The sequence below is a fragment of the Pseudopodoces humilis genome, chromosome 3 (genome assembly GCF_049639895.1).
Source record: "Pseudopodoces humilis isolate 2021_Gansu_Grassland_sample_001 chromosome 3, ASM4963989v1, whole genome shotgun sequence".
NCBI lineage: Eukaryota > Metazoa > Chordata > Aves > Passeriformes > Paridae > Pseudopodoces > Pseudopodoces humilis.
Window position 1 is genome coordinate 82,972,916 of NC_142202.1, and position 18,869 is coordinate 82,991,784.

Consider the following 18,869-nt stretch of genomic DNA (forward strand, 5'->3'; position numbering starts at 1 on the left):
AGTGAATTTTATGATAACCAGTAGGTTTACGACATAAGACTCAAAGGCATTGTTCAGAGACTAAACCACAAAGTTCAGCTGGGATTTGATGAAGCCTGTAGAACACATGAGAAAAGCCCATATAGTTTTCTCCCTATTTGAGAGGTAAGTAACACTCAATCATCTATAGGATTTTTTTTCCTAATATTTCTCCCAAAAACTTTTTTATTTCTCAGTAGATTTGACATTTGTATTTTTAAAGGGAAGAAACCCCAAATCGACACCCCAAACCACCAAATAATGCCCAACCAAGGCTTTTATTTTAATCATGTGAATGGTATTTGTGAGATGTAGTGCAAATGCAACCTCAAAAACATACGCAGTGCTAGAACATTTAGTGTACTTAAAATACAAGGTGTCAGATGCTAAGATGCAACTTTAATGTCCTGGATAATGTTACTACATTTTGGCTGCAACTAGGACATCAGTAAAGTCCAGACACAGTCAAGTAAGATTCAAATTATTTCAGCAGCACAGGCCATACCATTTTTGACCCACTCCTTTATCCTATCAACAGAGGCTGCAGTTAAGTTTTCAAGTTAGACCTTAAGCTGGGGTTGCTGTTGTAAAACCTAATCTTTTGTGTACTTGCTTTCAGTAGGAATTTAATTTGTTTATATTGTCTTTTGTTTTCAAATATTCAGTGGGGCATGAGCAAATAAAGTTGTAAATTTGGAAAGCATCTAGTATTTCAAGAATAACGAAGATGCAGCATTTTATCCATGTTGGATGTTTAGCTCCAAATCAAGTTAATAGTGATATAAAGAAACTTTTGAGAAAGTAAACCAGTATAACTGAACTCCATCATATTATCTATAAAATCAAAGAACAGTGGTGTGCTTCAACTATTAGATATCCCAGCTATTACACTGACTGCCTTTAAATGCACACAGGAATTTCTAACACTTCAACTGCCATAGAAATTTAAAATTCTATTGTTCCAGACTGAACAGGTGCCCTATTAATACTGTGGGCAACTCTTTGCAAGGAGAGTCCTAATGGCAGTTCAGATGAATTATTTCTAGGGTCCTATTGACTAAAATGAATGCTAATTTACTAAAAATCTAAATATCTGTTTATAAGGCATAAAAAACCCCACCTTCTAGAAACCAGTTCAAGCAAGGAAATACTGCTTTCATCCCACATATTTCAAACTTAGGGTAATAGATAATCACCAAGGTAAAAATCAGACTGAAATATACAAGAGGCATACATTACCTGAACACTGAAGCTGAGAGAGGATCTGTCCTCCTTCAAAATGGTGACTTGTCATCTTTAGATTAGGTTTGATACAGCGAATAAAGCTCGATCCCTATGACCAAAGCAAGTTAGCAAAATCCACAGATTTTTAAAACTCCTAAAACAGCAGTTAATGATTTAAGACTTATGGGTGGGGGGGGAAAATACAAAATAATAGTATTCTAAAAGAGAAATGCTGACATTATCATAGAATCATAAAATGTTAAGGGGTTGGAATGGGCCTTAAATATAATCAAGTCCCAGCCCCATTCTTTTTCTCTCGTATATCAAGTTTTGCACTATAACCTTGGTCTTGATGTAACTGATCTCAATGCTATTAATTGGATCCTCAATTCTGCTGAATTTTCACTCAACTATTCTCCTTCACATGTATACAATCTATGCTTTATAACTCTAGATCCTACTGCCCTGGAACAACACTAAAATGCCTCAAAGTTCAGATCAGCAAACATGCTAACAGACTGCTGATATCAGAACTATGCCAGATGAACCTGACCTTCCTTAACTTCTACTTTTTACAACTTCTTCTGGCTCACAGCTTTAGTCTCCCTTTCCTGCTCCTCTGTTATGACCATGGGTGCTACAGTTTTGACCACTACTCTCTCTGATCACTTCACATTCATCAAAGATAACATTTTGCCAAGCACCATCCAATTATTCAGATTTTGCTATAACAGGTGACTGCTAAGGACAACTCTACATATACTAAAACAAAATTTGGACTGAGAAAACATAGTATTAATCCCAGGTTGTAGCATATTCTCTCTTTTGCCATTTCCCATCTGAGAATGAGACAGCACTTGCCAAGGAAGCTCCACATTATCTCCTCAATCATGGGTTAGCTAAACTCAAGCATTTCAAACTGGAAGCTTGGCCACACACTTTTTTTCCTGGACTGTATTTCATTTCCAGAATGTTCTGGGTGAAATAGATCACCCTTCAGACCAGCCTCATGACTACAGTAAAATCTTATAGGCTGGCTATACTCCAGCACCTCATTCATTTGTTTCCCTTGATTTTCCACACTTTTTCTTTTTTTGACAGAGCATACCCTAATATTTATAATTGGTTAGAACATGTGGCAAGAGAAACAACACTGTGTTCCTACAACTCCAAGTTCTCAAAAAAAGTGGCATGTTTTACTACATGGAGAATTTCACAAACTATCTGATCACATCAGCCAAATTAACAAATATTCATTAGGGGATTCAGGTTCTTTGACCACCTGCACATTTACAGCACGTCAAAAAAGCAAAATGAAAAAATATATTTTTAATGACTTTATGGAATCTGAAAACAGTAATTAATAATAAATTACTTCTTAAATAAGAAACATTTCTAAATTATCTGCAAATTAGTCATCAATGATAACCAATGCACAGAAAGAATTAAAAGTGACAAGAAAAGAAGATTGCAGCACAGCCAGATTTCATATTGGTTATTCAAACTGTATTATTCAAAGTATTATATAACTTTCATTCTACAACTTTTTTGAAGGTGGTGGATCTTCCTTTTTTAAGTAAATCAATAACCATCACATGGCACAGGAAGATGTTCCTGAAGTGCCATGTAGCTGCAAACTGTTGAGCAATTACTAATTACATTTATTGTAAGCCATAATATTGAGATAATCTATTTTGCCTTATATCAGAAAACTGTGAACCTACATCTCTATGTATACTTACAGTACTGTGAAGCTTCTCAAGAAGCAAGTTCAACTGAGTCTGTAAAAGAAAACAGGTATTTCAAGAGCCTTACCATGGCAAGTACAGAAATATACACACCAAACAGAGGTACAGAATTACTGCATGCATGTCCATTGTTAGTGAGAGACAACTGATAAACCATTCACAAATTTTAATAGACAAAATCATGCAAGTGTGCATGAATGGCCCTGAGGAAATTGCTTGTATTTAACTGTACAACAATACTGCATGGACTAGTCACTTGTTACAACATAGTTACGAAAAACCATGCACATCCATTTGGGAAAATAAAAAATAATGACGATGTAATAAAAAAATAAGACCAATCAGCAATCATTTTTAAAAACTACACTGAAAATCTGTGAAATCCCAAATTTAATCTATAATAAGCATTATTTGAATGTTAAAAAATTAATACAGAAAGTAAATTCTCAGGCTTTTCTTCTGTGTTTTTTTGAAGTTATGTCAACATTTACCTACAATAATCTATTTTTATTTCCAAACTTCCGACTTTTTAATTCTCTCTTGATGACAAAAAACTATGATTTTAAAATTATATTTACTGATGTTGCATTTAAATATACTGTGAAATACTACTATTATTTGGAGTCAATTCCTCATGATAACCAGAGACTTAATGCAATCAGAGAAAACAATTTAGAGTTGCTATTGAAAGTAACTGGTACATAAAACATTCCAAAACCACATCATAAAAATAGCAATATTTTTACTTCAGAGGTGTGTCTGTTTCGCCACATAAATTACTGCTGGGTCACCCTTTCTAGTTCATTAGCAAACTTTAAGTATATAGACTGCAGCAATACAAAACTCAGTATGTCCTTACATACTCATTTTTAGCACTGGAAACTGACCTGTGAATAATTTATTTTTTTTAAATTTTTTTAGCCAGATCTTTCAATTACCTTGAATCCAAGAACAAGATTTGTGTGGGTAGTGTGCATCATCTACAGCTGGCAGTTCTCCCTCATGTAGATAAAACTGGTTTGGGATTTTTTTTAACTTAACATGGATGTGGTTAGAAAGAGTGCCACAAGAAGCATGACAAACACTAATAACCTTCTGCTCAGTTCTCACTTACACATATTTTTTTATATCTCAACTTGATCATAATAATTATGTTTTCTCAAGCTGCAAACACTTAAGTTTGCAATTTCCATCAACAAAATACATTTCTGCATGAGGAAAAATACCCCTTCCTTATACACTGTGATTTGACAAGAAATAAGCCAGAGACATTCTCAGGTGAATTTCTCCAACAAAATGAGCATATATGAGTAAAGCGTATTGATAAAATTACTGCTCTTTGAATTGTCACAATTTAATTCATTATCAGCATAAGGTAAAATCATCTCAATTCATCTTGAAGATCTGATAATAAATTAATCATTATTTTCTCAACTGATTTATGAGAATTAATTTTAATTAGTTATAAGGAAGGGATCTGTGAAGGATTTCATAAAAACAAGCCTGTGCAACATCATCTAGTAATTTATATAATTAGAAGAAGTTCTAATTTCAGTAGTTCAGAAAACTGACTTACAAATTAATTCACTAAGAATTCTTATTCTTAAAGAGATGAAATATCTAGTAAGATAAAAGACCTTATTTTGATGTCATCTGAAGTGAAATTTTCAAGGCTATTAGTGTTCATCAGCATCACATGCTGTGTCTGGGAAGGTAACACTAGATGAATTATTGGAACACATACATTCGAAATGCTATGAAACTTGAAAACACTGAAAGAATTATAGATTGATGGGCCAGATCCAAAGAGGATATTAATTGTGTTCTAGGTGGAGAAGTGAATACCAAAGCTCAAAAGGAAATCCAAAAAAGTTCCCCAGTCAATTTCTGCTTCACTTTAAAAATGCATCCCTTTTAATTCACTTCTCACTGGGCAGTGGTATAATGCCCAAGTCCTGAACATGGGGTGCTAAATCCGAGAGAAATTGAAAATCCAGATGGAAGGAAGAGGAAACTATCTCAAAAGATCTGCCAGTTGATTTCATTTTAAAAATACAGTTCTAAAATCTGTGGATCCTACTTTCATTTACAGCAGATTCATGGCTGCAAGGTTTGCTCAGGACATGGCCTATTTGTATGCAAATTTTCAGACTACCTGATGGTCAGGTAGTATTTTAGATTATAGATGGTATTTTGTATCAGTTGCTACACTTTAATTCAACAATCACTATAGAATAGGAAGGAGTTAAAAAGAATCATCAGAGCAAAACCCAAGACAGCAGTCTGTCCAATTCCCAGTTAAATGCCAAAACCACTAACTTACAAGCCAGACTTGGCCTCCTACTCTTCCTGGGCCCATGAAAATTTTATTTCTGGCTACCTAACCAACTGCAGAAGGTTGTAACAAGAACTACCCAACCAAACAACTGCAGAAGGCTGTAAAAAGAACACCCTTTGTCAGACTGACCAATAACTTGGTGCTCACTACAGAAAATAAAATAGCCATAGAACACTGAATACAGTATAGATCTGAAGGAGAATACTATTGCTATGAAAAGCAAGCGTGCTGCTACCATATCCTTCTGGTTCTTCAGCCCCTGTGTCTTTAGAGAACAGTTCCAAATGCTAGCCACAAGACATGATTATGCAGGAAAGAATTTATCTTGCAGTCCTGATCCAGTACTTAACCTTGATATAAAGCAGAAATGCAGAAACAGTCTTCTACTACTGGCAGTCTCGCTCTACGTGCAGGTTTTTTGGATTATCTAAGATACTTGCATTCCCCAAGGACTGTGAAAGGAGTCTAGCTAGGAACATGAGGTAGGTTTTTGGTGGCCCTAGGTAAGGTAGCATACCAAAACTGTTTCAGCACTTGACTTGAAGGCATACAAATCCTTCATTGGATCTGGCCCAGACGTGTTGAAAAGAGCTCTTGCTGAAATTGCTGCAGCTCTACCAACTGTAAATCCATGAGATTGAAAAATTTACCTGCAGCCCACGATGTGCCTGCTTTTCATCTCTTAATTCCCCTATTGTTCTCTTTCTAGCCATCCTGAGCTGGAATAGTCCAGCTAAAATAAAACTGCTGAATGAGAAAAGGATGCAGAAAACATTTGGAGAAGACAAGGTTTGAAGGTCAGCTTTATAGTATCAGAAGAAAGGAGAAAATGAGGAGAAGCATCAGATTCAGGTATTGAGAAAGGAAACATTCAGCACAATGAATATCTTCCTGTGTAAGCTGTGACTAAGTATATATTTCAGAAAAGGAAAAACAGTGGTTAGGTATTGAATTTTGAGTTTGGCCAACTGTAGGGAATCAATACACCTTCTAGAAGGCATAATCACAACAGGATGGAAGAACACAATTCATCACATCGAGAACCTATTAAAGTCCACAGAATCCAAATTTAATTCTCAACACGTATTGAATAAAATCTTCCATATGGCTTTGAAAGATTGTGACCTAAAAATCACTGTTTAACAACCTCTGTAAGGACTATTATGGAAGATACTTTTGACAGAAATGCATAGCATGTGGCTTAAATACACCAGTTTCTTGTAATTCAGCAGAAGAAAACAATCTATTTAACCAAATTTTCTTCTGAATCTCAAGTTACTGCTAGTTGTCCCAACTTTAGGTTCTTCTTCATTCAAGTAACGTAAAATTGGCATACATTATAGAAGACAGGACTCTTTACTATATGATTTTACCTTGAATTTATTACCAACACTGATGAAACTGAGTTTCCCAGCTTTTTGTTTGGGATCCTTGTTGTTGTTAGTGTTGGCTTCAAACAACTGTCGAACAAACTTGTCCTTGGATTCACATATAAGAGACTGAAGGGACATGTGCAAAGCATCATTGTTTTTTTCCACAAATTGCATCTGAAAATACAACCGAAGAGACAAAAGCACATTTGTTTTACTATCCAAGTTACTTCAGTCTAATTAGAAAACTAAAGGAAACATAGTTACATACTTAATTAAAAAATTAGCAAGAATACATGGGGTAAATATTCACATATTATTTCAAACAACTTTTCAGCTGGATACACAAAACCCTAGTGCCAGAGAGAAAAGACATTCTTAAATTTGAAGGGTGTCGTTGGAATTATGAAACCCAAAGAAAGGTTTGGTGCCTTTAAAGAGATCAGTTGTTTTTTTGTCAATGTCTATCCTCCTTCCATTTCCAGCACTCAGCACATCATCATCACCTGGGAGTTCTGAGAAGCTTAATTCTTCATTGCTTGTAGTATCACTTAAGATCTGTTGTGAAATGGGAATTAACATGCACGCTTAAACTGGTACATCTACACAGCTTAGCAAATGAAATGAAAACAGGTTATTTTAGTAGTACTATGTCTATTTATGAACACTCAATTTAATAAAACATACCAACCCTTCCTACAAACTTTGTCTCATTTATTTGAAATGAATCCCCAACTTTCAGAACATCACATTACATTGAAACTCAGAGATCAATACATTAGTATCCATTTTCATATTAATAAAATCCTCAATAGTTTTTTATGCAACTTAATAGAGACTTTGATAGTAATGAACTGAAGAGGCCAAGACTACTTTGAAGAAGATGCCAGTTTGCCAGATAACCCATAAAAGGATGGTAAGAATCAAAGGACAAACACAGGCCTCCAAAGTTTCCTTGGGCCGTGAAGACACAAGACAGGGATATGAAAGCACCCAAATAAGCGTCTGTGAAACCACCACAGTGTCCTCACCACAAATCAAACTGAGAACTGCTGAAAGTGCAGTGAGAAAAAAAAAAAAAAACAAGTAACAGAAGTACTAAAAGGCAGCTGCTGTCCAAAAGTTTTAAGGCCCAAGCTAAGAAAGTCCCTCTGAGGAAGAGGATAAAGCCAAGCAAATTAACAGTTTCTGGACTTCACATCTGATTAGCTCGGACAGCAGAGTTTTTGTGATCAAATCTGTCTCCTCTGTTCCTGAAGACACTCTAAGGCATTATTAGTGCATCATGATGAGGTACATAGTTAAAAATAGAACACCTGGTATAAATAAAAACTGGCTCCAATTTTACTGGAATTCCAATTTCATTTATTATTTTGATATCTACTCTAAGCAACCTCAGAAAAATCATGTAGGTAACACAGAGGCTTCAACTTTCTTATTTTTAAAATAACTCATAGAATGCAAAAGAGCACAGCAATCATTATTATTCTTGGAGTATTCTGAAGTACATAAAGACAAATCCTTTAAGCACATTATTTTCAATTGACAAAAAGACCTCTTTGCAACTTCCTTGGAGTTATACAGAACAACAAAGTACTGTGGATCTTCATTTCAACCTAAACTTTTGTTTTTGAAAATTGATATTGGTCTAGATATTGGCTTCAGGCCTTACAATGTTTTTGTACAATAAGTAACAGTCAAAAAGGCAAGGAATCTGGAATGTATTTTGAGGGCAGCAATTTCAGGTATTTTGTATTTTTACTCAAATGAGTCCATTGCCAGTAGAAATGGAAAACAGGAAGTGTGACGGGGATTGTGTATGAGGATAATCATGCTTCCAAAAAGGTACTCTTCACTAACAATACTTTTATACCACATGGTTTATTTTTCTCCTCAGGATGTAAAAACCCTTTGATGCAAAATCTGCAGTAGACTGTGAATCAATATATTTGATATTGGCACCATTACCTATAGACTTGAAACAAACTTATACACAAAACATACATCATTAAAATAGGCTGTAACCTGCAAAGTTAAAAGAAACTGTCAATTCTGTCAAATACTCAAAAAATTAACTTCAAAGCTAAGACATATCAACATTTGATTTTCTCTTCTGATCACAGGAAATTTTGCCATTTTAGCTATATGCACTGAAAAAATATAAATGTTCTACAAAAACAATAAAAATAGTGTTCCAATAGTGTTCCATAGGTAAAATTACCGTCTCGTAGCATACTGCTCCTGCAAAGTGTCGGATAATAAAGCCTTCATCATCTCTGATATTTCTGTGAACAGCCAATTTAGACTTTCTGGGAATCTGGAATTAAGAAGTTGAATTACAAAGAAGTATTGCAATGGAGACTAAGAAAAAGTTTATTCTTAGAACACCACCATGAACTCCCAGGAACAGTTAAAAATCACATTTCCCAGAAGTACAGTTCCTGTAAGTACAATTGTGCTGATAATTACCATTCCTATCCACACTATGATATTCTAAAAACCTAATTTCAAATTCTTCCACACTCAAATACAGTGTATTCAAAATACAAGTCACCAGGATTGCTAATACTAGCCAGCTGATTTTGGTTTTGCCTTTAATCAAAACTTTCTGTATCATTCATTTGACAGCTGATGAATAGCCTTGTTAGATGGATAGCATTAGACAGAAGTTTAAGATCAGGCTTCAGATGGTATACCTTAACAGGCAAGCACGCAGCTGATCATATACATACCACCAAAATGTTTCACTGCACAGCAATTCAAGTAAGCAGGACTAAGCAGAAACAACATAAGGTAAATGGAAGACAATTTTGGTAAATGGATGATAAAGGATGGCTTCCCTTGCTTGCAATTTTTCAGTATTTTTTTAATTTCAACACAATTCATGGATATAAATTGCAGCAATCTGCCTTAATCTTCCACACTGTGCTGTATGTTAAAAAATAAACAACAAAAACATTTTCCTAGTATGATTCTTATTTTCATCTCTGAAGAGCTAGCTAGACACTAGACATGAGTCAAATGTTCTCCAAAGCAAGCAATTTCTGAAAAGAACAAAAAAACTCATCTGATATGAAACAATCTAAATTAAAATGTGTTTTTACTTCCTTTTCATGCTTTACATGTTAACAAACTTCAAATATCAGTGAAGAATATGTCTTTAGTTTCAGCAGGATATTAGAATTGCTTGAAGCCTTCAGTGAACTTTTCATCAAATCTAATAACCAAACCTGTCCTTAACAAAGAGGTACAGACTGTGCAGACTGAGTGGTATGAGATTTCTTACGAAAGATTTTCATTAAATTGAAGTGCTACTATCAACTGTTCCAAGAACATGTTTCATTACAACAAGATAGACAATAGAAATAAACCCACCGAGAGCCTGAAATGGTCCTTGTGTTTTTGATGCACAACTGAAGTAAAATGCTGGTCACTTGGTTGGGGAAGACGGTTTTCTTCATCCAAAATATCCAGTACACCTACTAATTTTGCTTCAATCAAATCTATTAATAAAAAACATATATTTACAGAAATTGAATATATCAACTCGTATCACCACTGAACATCATTACACATCTAAATACTGATCCGATTCTCCACAAAAGTATCTATGGAAAGCCATTAAACAAAATACAGAAAGTAATGGCAAATCAATTCTATATATCTTAATTTGTATAGGTATGTACAGGACATCCATCAAATCTAGAAGTTCCAACTCTTGTGGAACATGAGAGAAAAAGATCATGAACCAATTGTTTGATTTCAACTCTCGGTCTCAAACTGAAATTAGTCATCCAAAAGGTGCCCAAATCTTCTTATAGTATGATCATAGGTCTTTATGCAATAATTGCTTCAATTGCTGGGGGAGATTTTTAAGCTTTTCATCCACATTTCATAACACATCAAAACTAAAAGGTTAATATTTCCATTTAATAATGGATCCGGTGAGAAACAGGAATTTGTTTTAGGAAAGGCAGACCAGACTTGAGCATACAGTGGTGGTTTCACAACTGCATTGCCTTGACCTCTCACATACATATACCAAAGCCTTTGAAAACTGACACAGAAATTCTTGCTCTTGAAACTATTAGACACAAACTCAGTTTTGCAACTTTTTTCCATTCTCTATGAAACTGCTCTTGTAAGAGGAATTTTTACTTTTTTCCTGTGGGAAGGATGAAACTGCTCATGCTTGTAACTGCAGCAAAGCCTATGAATTCTTAAGATTGTGAAGTGAATGAGGCTATATATAAAACCATATAATTACTAGTGCTATGCATATTTTGCCTCTTCTGCTTGAAGCTTTTTTCCCCATAACAGTAACAAAAAGCTTGACAATTCAAGAAGTACATACCTATACAGTCCTGATTATCTACATAACGAACTTCATTAACCCCCAGGCCTTCTTTCTGGTAAAGTTCTTGTTCCTAAAGTTACAAAAAAAAGTAATTGAAAAGAGAAACCACCACTCTTAATTTTTTATTTTTTTTTTACTGATCAAGAAAAAAATATTTATTTTTTTAATAAACATTAAGTAATTTTTTAAAATATAGCATAATCAATACATATTTCAGAATTCCCTTATACAGCTTAATATATTCCAGCATTAGCACCTTAATGACAAGCCTGTTCAACTAAATATTTCCATCAGGTATTAGTGATTATCCAAACTCTGGATACCTCACTGCTGGTTTTCAAAAATCCACATTCTTTTCTGATACAACCAGATGTCACATAATATGGAAAGAAACAGCATGCCAACTGGATTTTTTTTTATTCAAACATAATGTTTAATCTTATGAAAAGCAGTGCTACTTTAAATATCTCTTCAGAAAAAAAAAATTCCTCAACTATAACAGTAAAAAACCAAATCCTCAAATATAACATTAAATATATCATACCTCTTTCAGAATTCTTTCATTAAAAAATTGCTGCAGTTTTTCATTACAGTAGTTTATACAGAATTGTTCAAAGCTGTTGTGTTCAAAGTACTCTGAAAGACAGAAGTTAAACTTTTATGATAAAAGATTTCCAAGAGTTTATATTAAATAGTAAACAAGAGAAGCTTGACAGTGCTAATATCTAAAGATGCATCCACATCCATAATCATTTCCTTCAGCAAAATGACATATTTTACAGATTTCCATGTTGTACACAAGGCATCTAAAAACACTGCAGCAACTGACAGACAGCTGGCAGCAAACCAAAGCCAGATGCTGCCATACAGTGAATTTGTACCAATACATTCTCATGCATCTACGATACAACAGGCTGGCACAAGATATCAAATCTCTAAAGACCTGAAAACCAAAGACTGTTTCCCTGGACAACCTTGCCAGGACTAGAGCACATCACAAAACATGCCCTGTTTTGAATTTCAGTGAGGCATAGATGGCAAAAGCTTTTATAATAACCATTGACACCAAACAGGAAACCCTCCCACTCTTCATTACAGTATTTGTTATAGAATCTTTGGTGGGGAAAAGTGGCAGCTAGAAATTATTTAAAGTATACTTACCAAAACCAGCTATATCTAGAACTCCAATGAAGAAAGAAGAAGTTTCAAACGGAAAACACTGGTTTACCCTTTTCACTACATGATCAAACAGATGACTATATACGGTTTTAGCCAAGGCATCACGAGCATTGTTTGCTTGTTCCACTTTCAAGGGTACCCTAATAAAACAAGATACAGATCTTATTTTTCAGAATTCCTTACTGTGAAATGCTGAGACTAGACTCTAAACTTAAAAACAGCCTTTCCAATACCATCATTTAGGATGTAAAAAAAAAAATCCCTGGTGTCTAAGCCAAAGCAGGAAACAGTCTTGCCAAGTTAAGACTATCTTACCTGTAAAAATTAATAATGTTTTGCTACCATCAGTAGAAATGAGATTCAGATGCTTTCCTAATTGTTTATTGGATAATTAGAAACTCTATTGACAATTTCCAGAGAAGATATTTGAAATATATACATCACCATCTACAAAAAATATTTCAACTACTTATTTATGACTTGTTTTGTTAGAATAAAGCCTTATAGTTTAGTTTTTGCTCTGACATCTTTTCTGCTCCTCACCCCATCACACCAGTGAGGAGGCTGAGAGTGAACAAGAAGCTGAGAGGGAACAAAGCTGGGACAGCTGACCCCAACTGACCAAAGGGATATTCCCTATCATATGGCAACATGCTCAGCAATAAAAGTTGGAGGAAGAAGAATAGGGAAATGATGCTATGAGTTTGAAATTTTGTCTTCCCAAGTGACCACTACACTTAAAGAAGTCCTGCTATCTTGGGGAGTTGAACACTGACCTTCCAATGGGAAGTGGAGAATGAATTCCTGGCTTTGCTTTGCTTGCATGTGCAGCTTTTGCTTTACCTCTTAAACTGTCCTTAGCTCAACCCATGTGTTTTCGTGTTTTTACCCTTCCCCACCCCACTGGCAGGGAGTGAGTGCCTATGAGGGGCTGAGTTGCCAGCTGGAGTTAAACCACAACAACAGCTTACCCATACTGCATAATTTCCTTCACTTCCCAGAATTCATAAGAACTAAACTAAGTAATAATTTTTGAAAAAATAATAATTTCAAGGATAACACTTTTGATGCAGAATCATGAGAGTGGTGGTGATCACTTTCTACTGTGACTGGTAAGGCACAGAACCAGAGTCTCCATTCCCAAAGGACACTTGCAGCTACATTACATTTGATAGTAATTAGCTTTAACACACAATCTTGTCTTCCACTAAGTATCTGTCTTAAGGTAATGAGTACTGGCAGAAATCTCAGCTTATAAATAGAAGCAAGGTACATTTGCACTCTATTCTGATACGTTTAAGAGATCAGAATACTAATTCCTGTCAGCTGCAGACCTATTACATAATACAATACATTAAAATCATTTATGTTTTTCACTTACTTTTTTAAACAACATGACAAATAGTTGTACTTCTAGAGCATATATTTATAAAATGTTCCTAGTTTTCAAAATAGCAAATTCTGCCACTATTAAGTACAATTCTAAAAACTGAACAAACATTTGTTAAATTTCATGGTATGCAGCAAACACACACAGAAAGAAAATGTAACCCTGCAATGCATTTTGCACAACTGAATTTCAGACCTTAAAAAACACTTTAAAAAAACAGTTCAGAACTCAAAAAAATAATGCTGAAAATTCACTTAAACAGTAAATACACAAGATTCCCATCACAAAACTGACATTCATAACAAGTAGCTTTCTTCTAGCAAACTTGCTTTCCCTCAGCTCTTCCTTTCTTTGATCCACACGAAGACAAATTGATCTCTTTCTCATTTCTTGCCTGAACAGGAAATAACAAATTTTCCTTCCTCCACTTCTCCTTCTTTCCCTCTCCTCCATTTATCAGCTACTTGAATGGAGTAAAGAAAAAATTTTCCAAATTCTAAGCTCTTTGGTACAGCTGAAAGAAAAACCCTTGTTGGTCTTCATGCCAACTTCTTCAGCAAGGTTTCCATTGATCTAGAGTTTGAGACCTAGGGGAAGGCACAGATGGGATAGATTTAGCCTGTGGACAACTCCATGCAGTTCCCAAATGTACTCCAGAACAAATTAACTTTTTAATTAAAAGCATATATAATTTGCTCATGATTGACAACTGAGTCAGAGAGCAGGTGAAGCGATATCCATCAATTACTGTCATCCAGTATGGTTATTGGTTCATAAGTAGTGTGGATGAAACAACCTTACCTAGGTTAAATACTCCACATAATTAAAGAATATAAGCAGCACATTTGTAATCTGAGAAAAGCTGAAGTTCAAAATAATGTAGTAAAGTATTTTTTGAAAAAGTTTTTCCAGTGGATGCTTCAGTGGCATCACTAAAAAAATGCATTTTGGTAGAAAATGTACTGCAAAAGAAGCTGGAGTACCTGGAGTGATTCAAGTTAATTTTTTTCGCCCTGTAAAATAATGTGGTTTGTGATGATGGATGGAGTCCTCTGTGGAAGTCTTCTTGGAAAGGAAGAAATTGAGCAAGAGAGAAGCACAGTAGCACATTTACAGTCTAAGAGAAGCACCAGATTTTGAATCCTAACACATTATTCCTCTCTGTAAACACACTTCAGATGGATGGCAAAAACATCATCCAACAAGGTAATTATTATGGGGTTTTGGGAGACAAGGACAGATAGATGTAGTGCAGCTGTCAAGTCCCCCAGGCAGTTCACTGCACATGAGTATTTAATAAAATCCAGAGAGGTTGCATTTAGCATTACCCTCCTACTGTTCCTTGTTGGCTCCTCTGTGCCCAGCAGAACAAAGCCTTTGTTATACTCTGAGCACAGTGATTTCAGCAGAGCTATTTATTCACTGTGACCTATTAGGACTCACATGATCTACTTGCACACAAAAGGTCCCTAAGAGAGAGAGAAATGACCAGCTCTTTGGGTTGCTAGAGCAAAAAAAAAAACCAAAAAAAAACCAACAAAAAAAAACTAATGTACTTGTCAAAACTCTAATACTGATAGCAGTCAAGTAGTTTCTAAACCACACTATCATAGAAAAAATGGTGTCTATGTAACAAATAACTAAAATAATCCAATCCACTTTCCTTGTACATGCCATGTGAGAAGATGATATTGGTGTATTAGAGTATGTTTGTTTTTAGATGCACAAGATTAGAAAATGCTAGCAAGAGAGGCTTAATGCATTCATCATTGAGATGTTGTGAGGAGTCTGCTGAACTCATTTTGACACCCCCAAAATAAAACACAGGAGAAGTTAAGATCTGCTGGCATAAAAACATAGCTCCTTGTGTTTGCAACTTTTGAAACTGCACAATGCTAATAATGCTCCAGGCTTATCACGATAAATCTGCTGACCAGAAAATCTTTACAGTTTTAATCCAGAGTAAACTCAAAGCTGTAAAAAAAATTAAGAAACCTTCCTTGACAGGGTCACTTGAGAAGTGATGACATGGTGAGCCTCATAATGGTCATAGCTTGATATGTTCCACCAAACATTCTCAAAAGGAAAATAAACAGACAAGCCTTATGTATGTGTTACATGTACAACAGCCAAAACAAATCTATTCTCAGAATCTGGATCGGCAGTTCACTGAGAGCATTTCCAGTGGGATGCCATCTGAATCTGACATGGATATGATTTGTTCAAAGCCCTTCAGCTTCTATTTAACATTATCACTTATAAGGAAAGTGAAATTGACGGTATTCTCAAAAAATGGGCTCTAATAATACTCAACTAAGAAAGCAGAGAATCTTGGTAACAAGATTAGCATATAAAATTGTTTTTAAAAAATTCAAAATGTAAAAAATCCACAAGATATAAATGAAAGTGGTGGTAAGCTGAGGAGAATTAAAAAATAAAAAATCAAGATGGAAAATAATCAGGTAAGCAGTAAGCCAACAGAGAAAGATCAGCAATTATTGTGCAGCCCAACCTGAATTAAGTAAAAATGTTACTGACTTTCAAAACCTGCAATGTTCATATTTCCATGCATTACTATGAGTGCCATCTGTACTGTATAATATGTAATTTTCTACTCCAATGTTATCCACAATACTGATAAAGCTTCTCCTGGATGAATATATCAAAGGTTTTGCTGTCAATTTAGACATGGTCTGGAAAAGAGCAAATAGCAAATACTTGGTCAATATTTTCCACTGGAGACACTTTTTCCTGCACGACCAACATCTTCCTACACATTAAGCTTGTAATGAAGGGGAAAAATTACTTATAACACTCCATATCATCTGATAAGGCAGCAAGATAACAACTCAAAGTCCCAAGTTTCCAGTAACTGGTGGGGGAGAAGAGGAATTTACACTGGGCAGGGAGACAAGAATTTACTCTCCAGAAATGGACTACTGAATATACAACTAAAAGATGTAGATCTTGAGCTTTTAACTGAATGCAGAGTAACACATCACCCTCCCCCACTCCCCTCAACATTACTTACCATTTCTCAGTGCATTAGAACTTTTCTAATAGTAATGATAATGATGATAATGATGATGATGATGATAATAATAATAATTTCTGTAACAAATTTCCAAAGACAAAATATGCAAGGAACTGAAATAAATCCCATTAATACAGATAATGAGTTTCATATACTAAACTTTTGGTGGAATGTGGTCCAATTCACTAAAACAATCTTCTTGTTTCCATAAGTCAAAAAAAACCACACATGCTTCTTCCAAGGAGTGAATGTTCATTAGCTTCCTAATTAAAAGATTGATATATTTAGCTGAACACTGAGATTTATTTTTAATGTGCTCAAAACTGCTTAGACTGGAAAAAAAGTTCAGTTTTTGATGTGATGTTTCCTTGAATTCCAGAAGCAGCTCATCACAGAAAACTAAATGTTAAAACACACAATTCAGTTGCAGGCATCTTAGCTAATATCCCTGACAGCTTGCATGCTAGGATCAGTCTCAGCAAGAGAGAATTTGTGGTGGAAGCTAGAGGATTTTCATAAATAAAAGCTAAGTGTATTGTCATTTTCATAAAACACAGTTTTGCAAGAGTCATAAATTTCATGATTTTGAAATGTTATCACTGGTATACCATATTTGTACATGTTCTTTGCCCTTCTTCCTTCTCCATGCGCATACAGAAAGAAATCACTATCTTGCTCCTGCAGCTAGGAAGTTACCTTGATAATAGCTTCAGGAAAAAGCAAATAGAAAAAAAACAAAATAGCACACTTTCTATCTGTTTTTGGGCTTTTTTTTTTGAAACATTATTAACAGTCAAGATTAAATGTGTGTTTAACAAACACAGCAAAAAGCAGCACACTTCCGGATTATGATTTGCGGGGATGTTTTTAAAGTCGAAACTTGATTTCAGAAGAATTAAATATGACAAACACAAGGACACTGATTACTCAGACATTAAGGAGGGTGGACATAACTGCCCTCTAACTGAAGCATCCCAGCCCTAATTATTACAAAGCAGCGCTCACGGGAGCATTGTGCACTTCTCATGACAAAGATTCAAGTGTCTTCTGAAGGACTTTAGGTACCAGAATAACATTCCTTGATAGAGTATATCTGATAAATCTTCTAGGGTATCAAATCTGCTGTGCAGGCTGTGAATTTAACTGGCTGGCTGCTATACTTTCTTTGGCCACACAGCGTACTCAGTGACCCATGAGATTGTATACAGCACAGGAGTTACTCATTCAAAGCGCCTAGAACTGTAAGCCCGCTAGCCTTCAGCACTCCGATTTCTGCAGGACCAGGGGGGTGTACCTGTGCTTGGTAAACCATTAAAAGAAGCGCCTTAGACAGTCGCACTCGGCCCTGCAGCTGGTCAAGCGGGAGCCGGGGCCGATTGTGCCGGCGGGCGGCCCCTCACGCCCCGGCCCCTCACGCCGCGGCTGCCGCCACTCACTTGATGACCGTGCCCTTGGCGCCCCCTGCCGTGGTGAGCATGACGCGCGACGTGAGGCTCCCGCGCAGGTCGTCCTCGTCCAGGCCCAGCAGGGCCGCGCAGCGCTCCAGCGCCGCCTGGCTCCGCGCGCGCGGCGTGCAGCCCCCTGCGGACACACACCGGCAGCAGCAGCCGTCAGGGAATTGACCTTTGCCTCTGGAAACCACCTCCTAGCACTTCAGTGCGGACAGTCAGACCTCAGAACCCGGGAAACCCCCTCCAAACAAACACAAAAATAGCACCCCGCACAAAAACGATGCATGAAATTCTGCATTTCTACAACATTGCACTGGCTGCTTGCAGGGAAGAACTACCCCAAAATGCAAAAGTGGTAGCCCGTACAAACTAAGTCTAATGACTTAAAACTTTTGAACTTAGATGTTTCTGTAATCCTCCAGGCTCCCTTGCTATGCAGCAGAAGTCTGCCTGACAGGGCAGACTCCTGGCACTTGGATTTTTGAGATAAGGCTCTAGATGTCCCAGATAAACAGCCGACGGTGCACTCCCTGCTGCTCTGCACCTGCCTCGGCCAGCAGAGATCTCAAACTGGAACACCACCCACTTCAGTCAAATCTAGCACTTCTTTACATGTATCTCCTGTTGCTCCCAGTAGACCAGCAACAGAAATTCAGACAGTCTCTGTAAGAGACTGCCTGGAGCAGTTCAAATGCACACTCTGTGTGAAGATATACAAGGTGAGGAAAGAACAAAACATGTATTTGGAATTTAGAAGTTC

The 18,869-nt window shown here is 36.1% G+C and overlaps 1 protein-coding gene across 6 annotated transcripts in view; it reads right to left on the minus strand.

The window, feature by feature from the left end:
* MYO6 (myosin VI) overlaps positions 1–18,869 on the minus strand; it is a 105,318-nt gene that overhangs the window by 27,311 nt on the left and 59,138 nt on the right. For all 6 annotated transcript variants that reach the window (XM_088052772.1, XM_014263656.2, XM_088052771.1 and 3 more), the window contains 9 exons: positions 18,095–18,239; positions 12,217–12,374; positions 11,600–11,691; positions 11,053–11,125; positions 10,074–10,201; positions 8,920–9,015; positions 6,702–6,875; positions 2,985–3,023; positions 1,258–1,351 (listed from right to left, as the gene is read on the minus strand). In XM_088052772.1, coding sequence (XP_087908898.1) covers positions 1,258–1,351; positions 2,985–3,023; positions 6,702–6,875; positions 8,920–9,015; positions 10,074–10,201; positions 11,053–11,125; positions 11,600–11,691; positions 12,217–12,374; positions 18,095–18,239 — 999 coding nt within the window. The remainder of the gene's footprint in view (positions 1–1,257; positions 1,352–2,984; positions 3,024–6,701; positions 6,876–8,919; positions 9,016–10,073; positions 10,202–11,052; positions 11,126–11,599; positions 11,692–12,216; positions 12,375–18,094; positions 18,240–18,869) is intronic.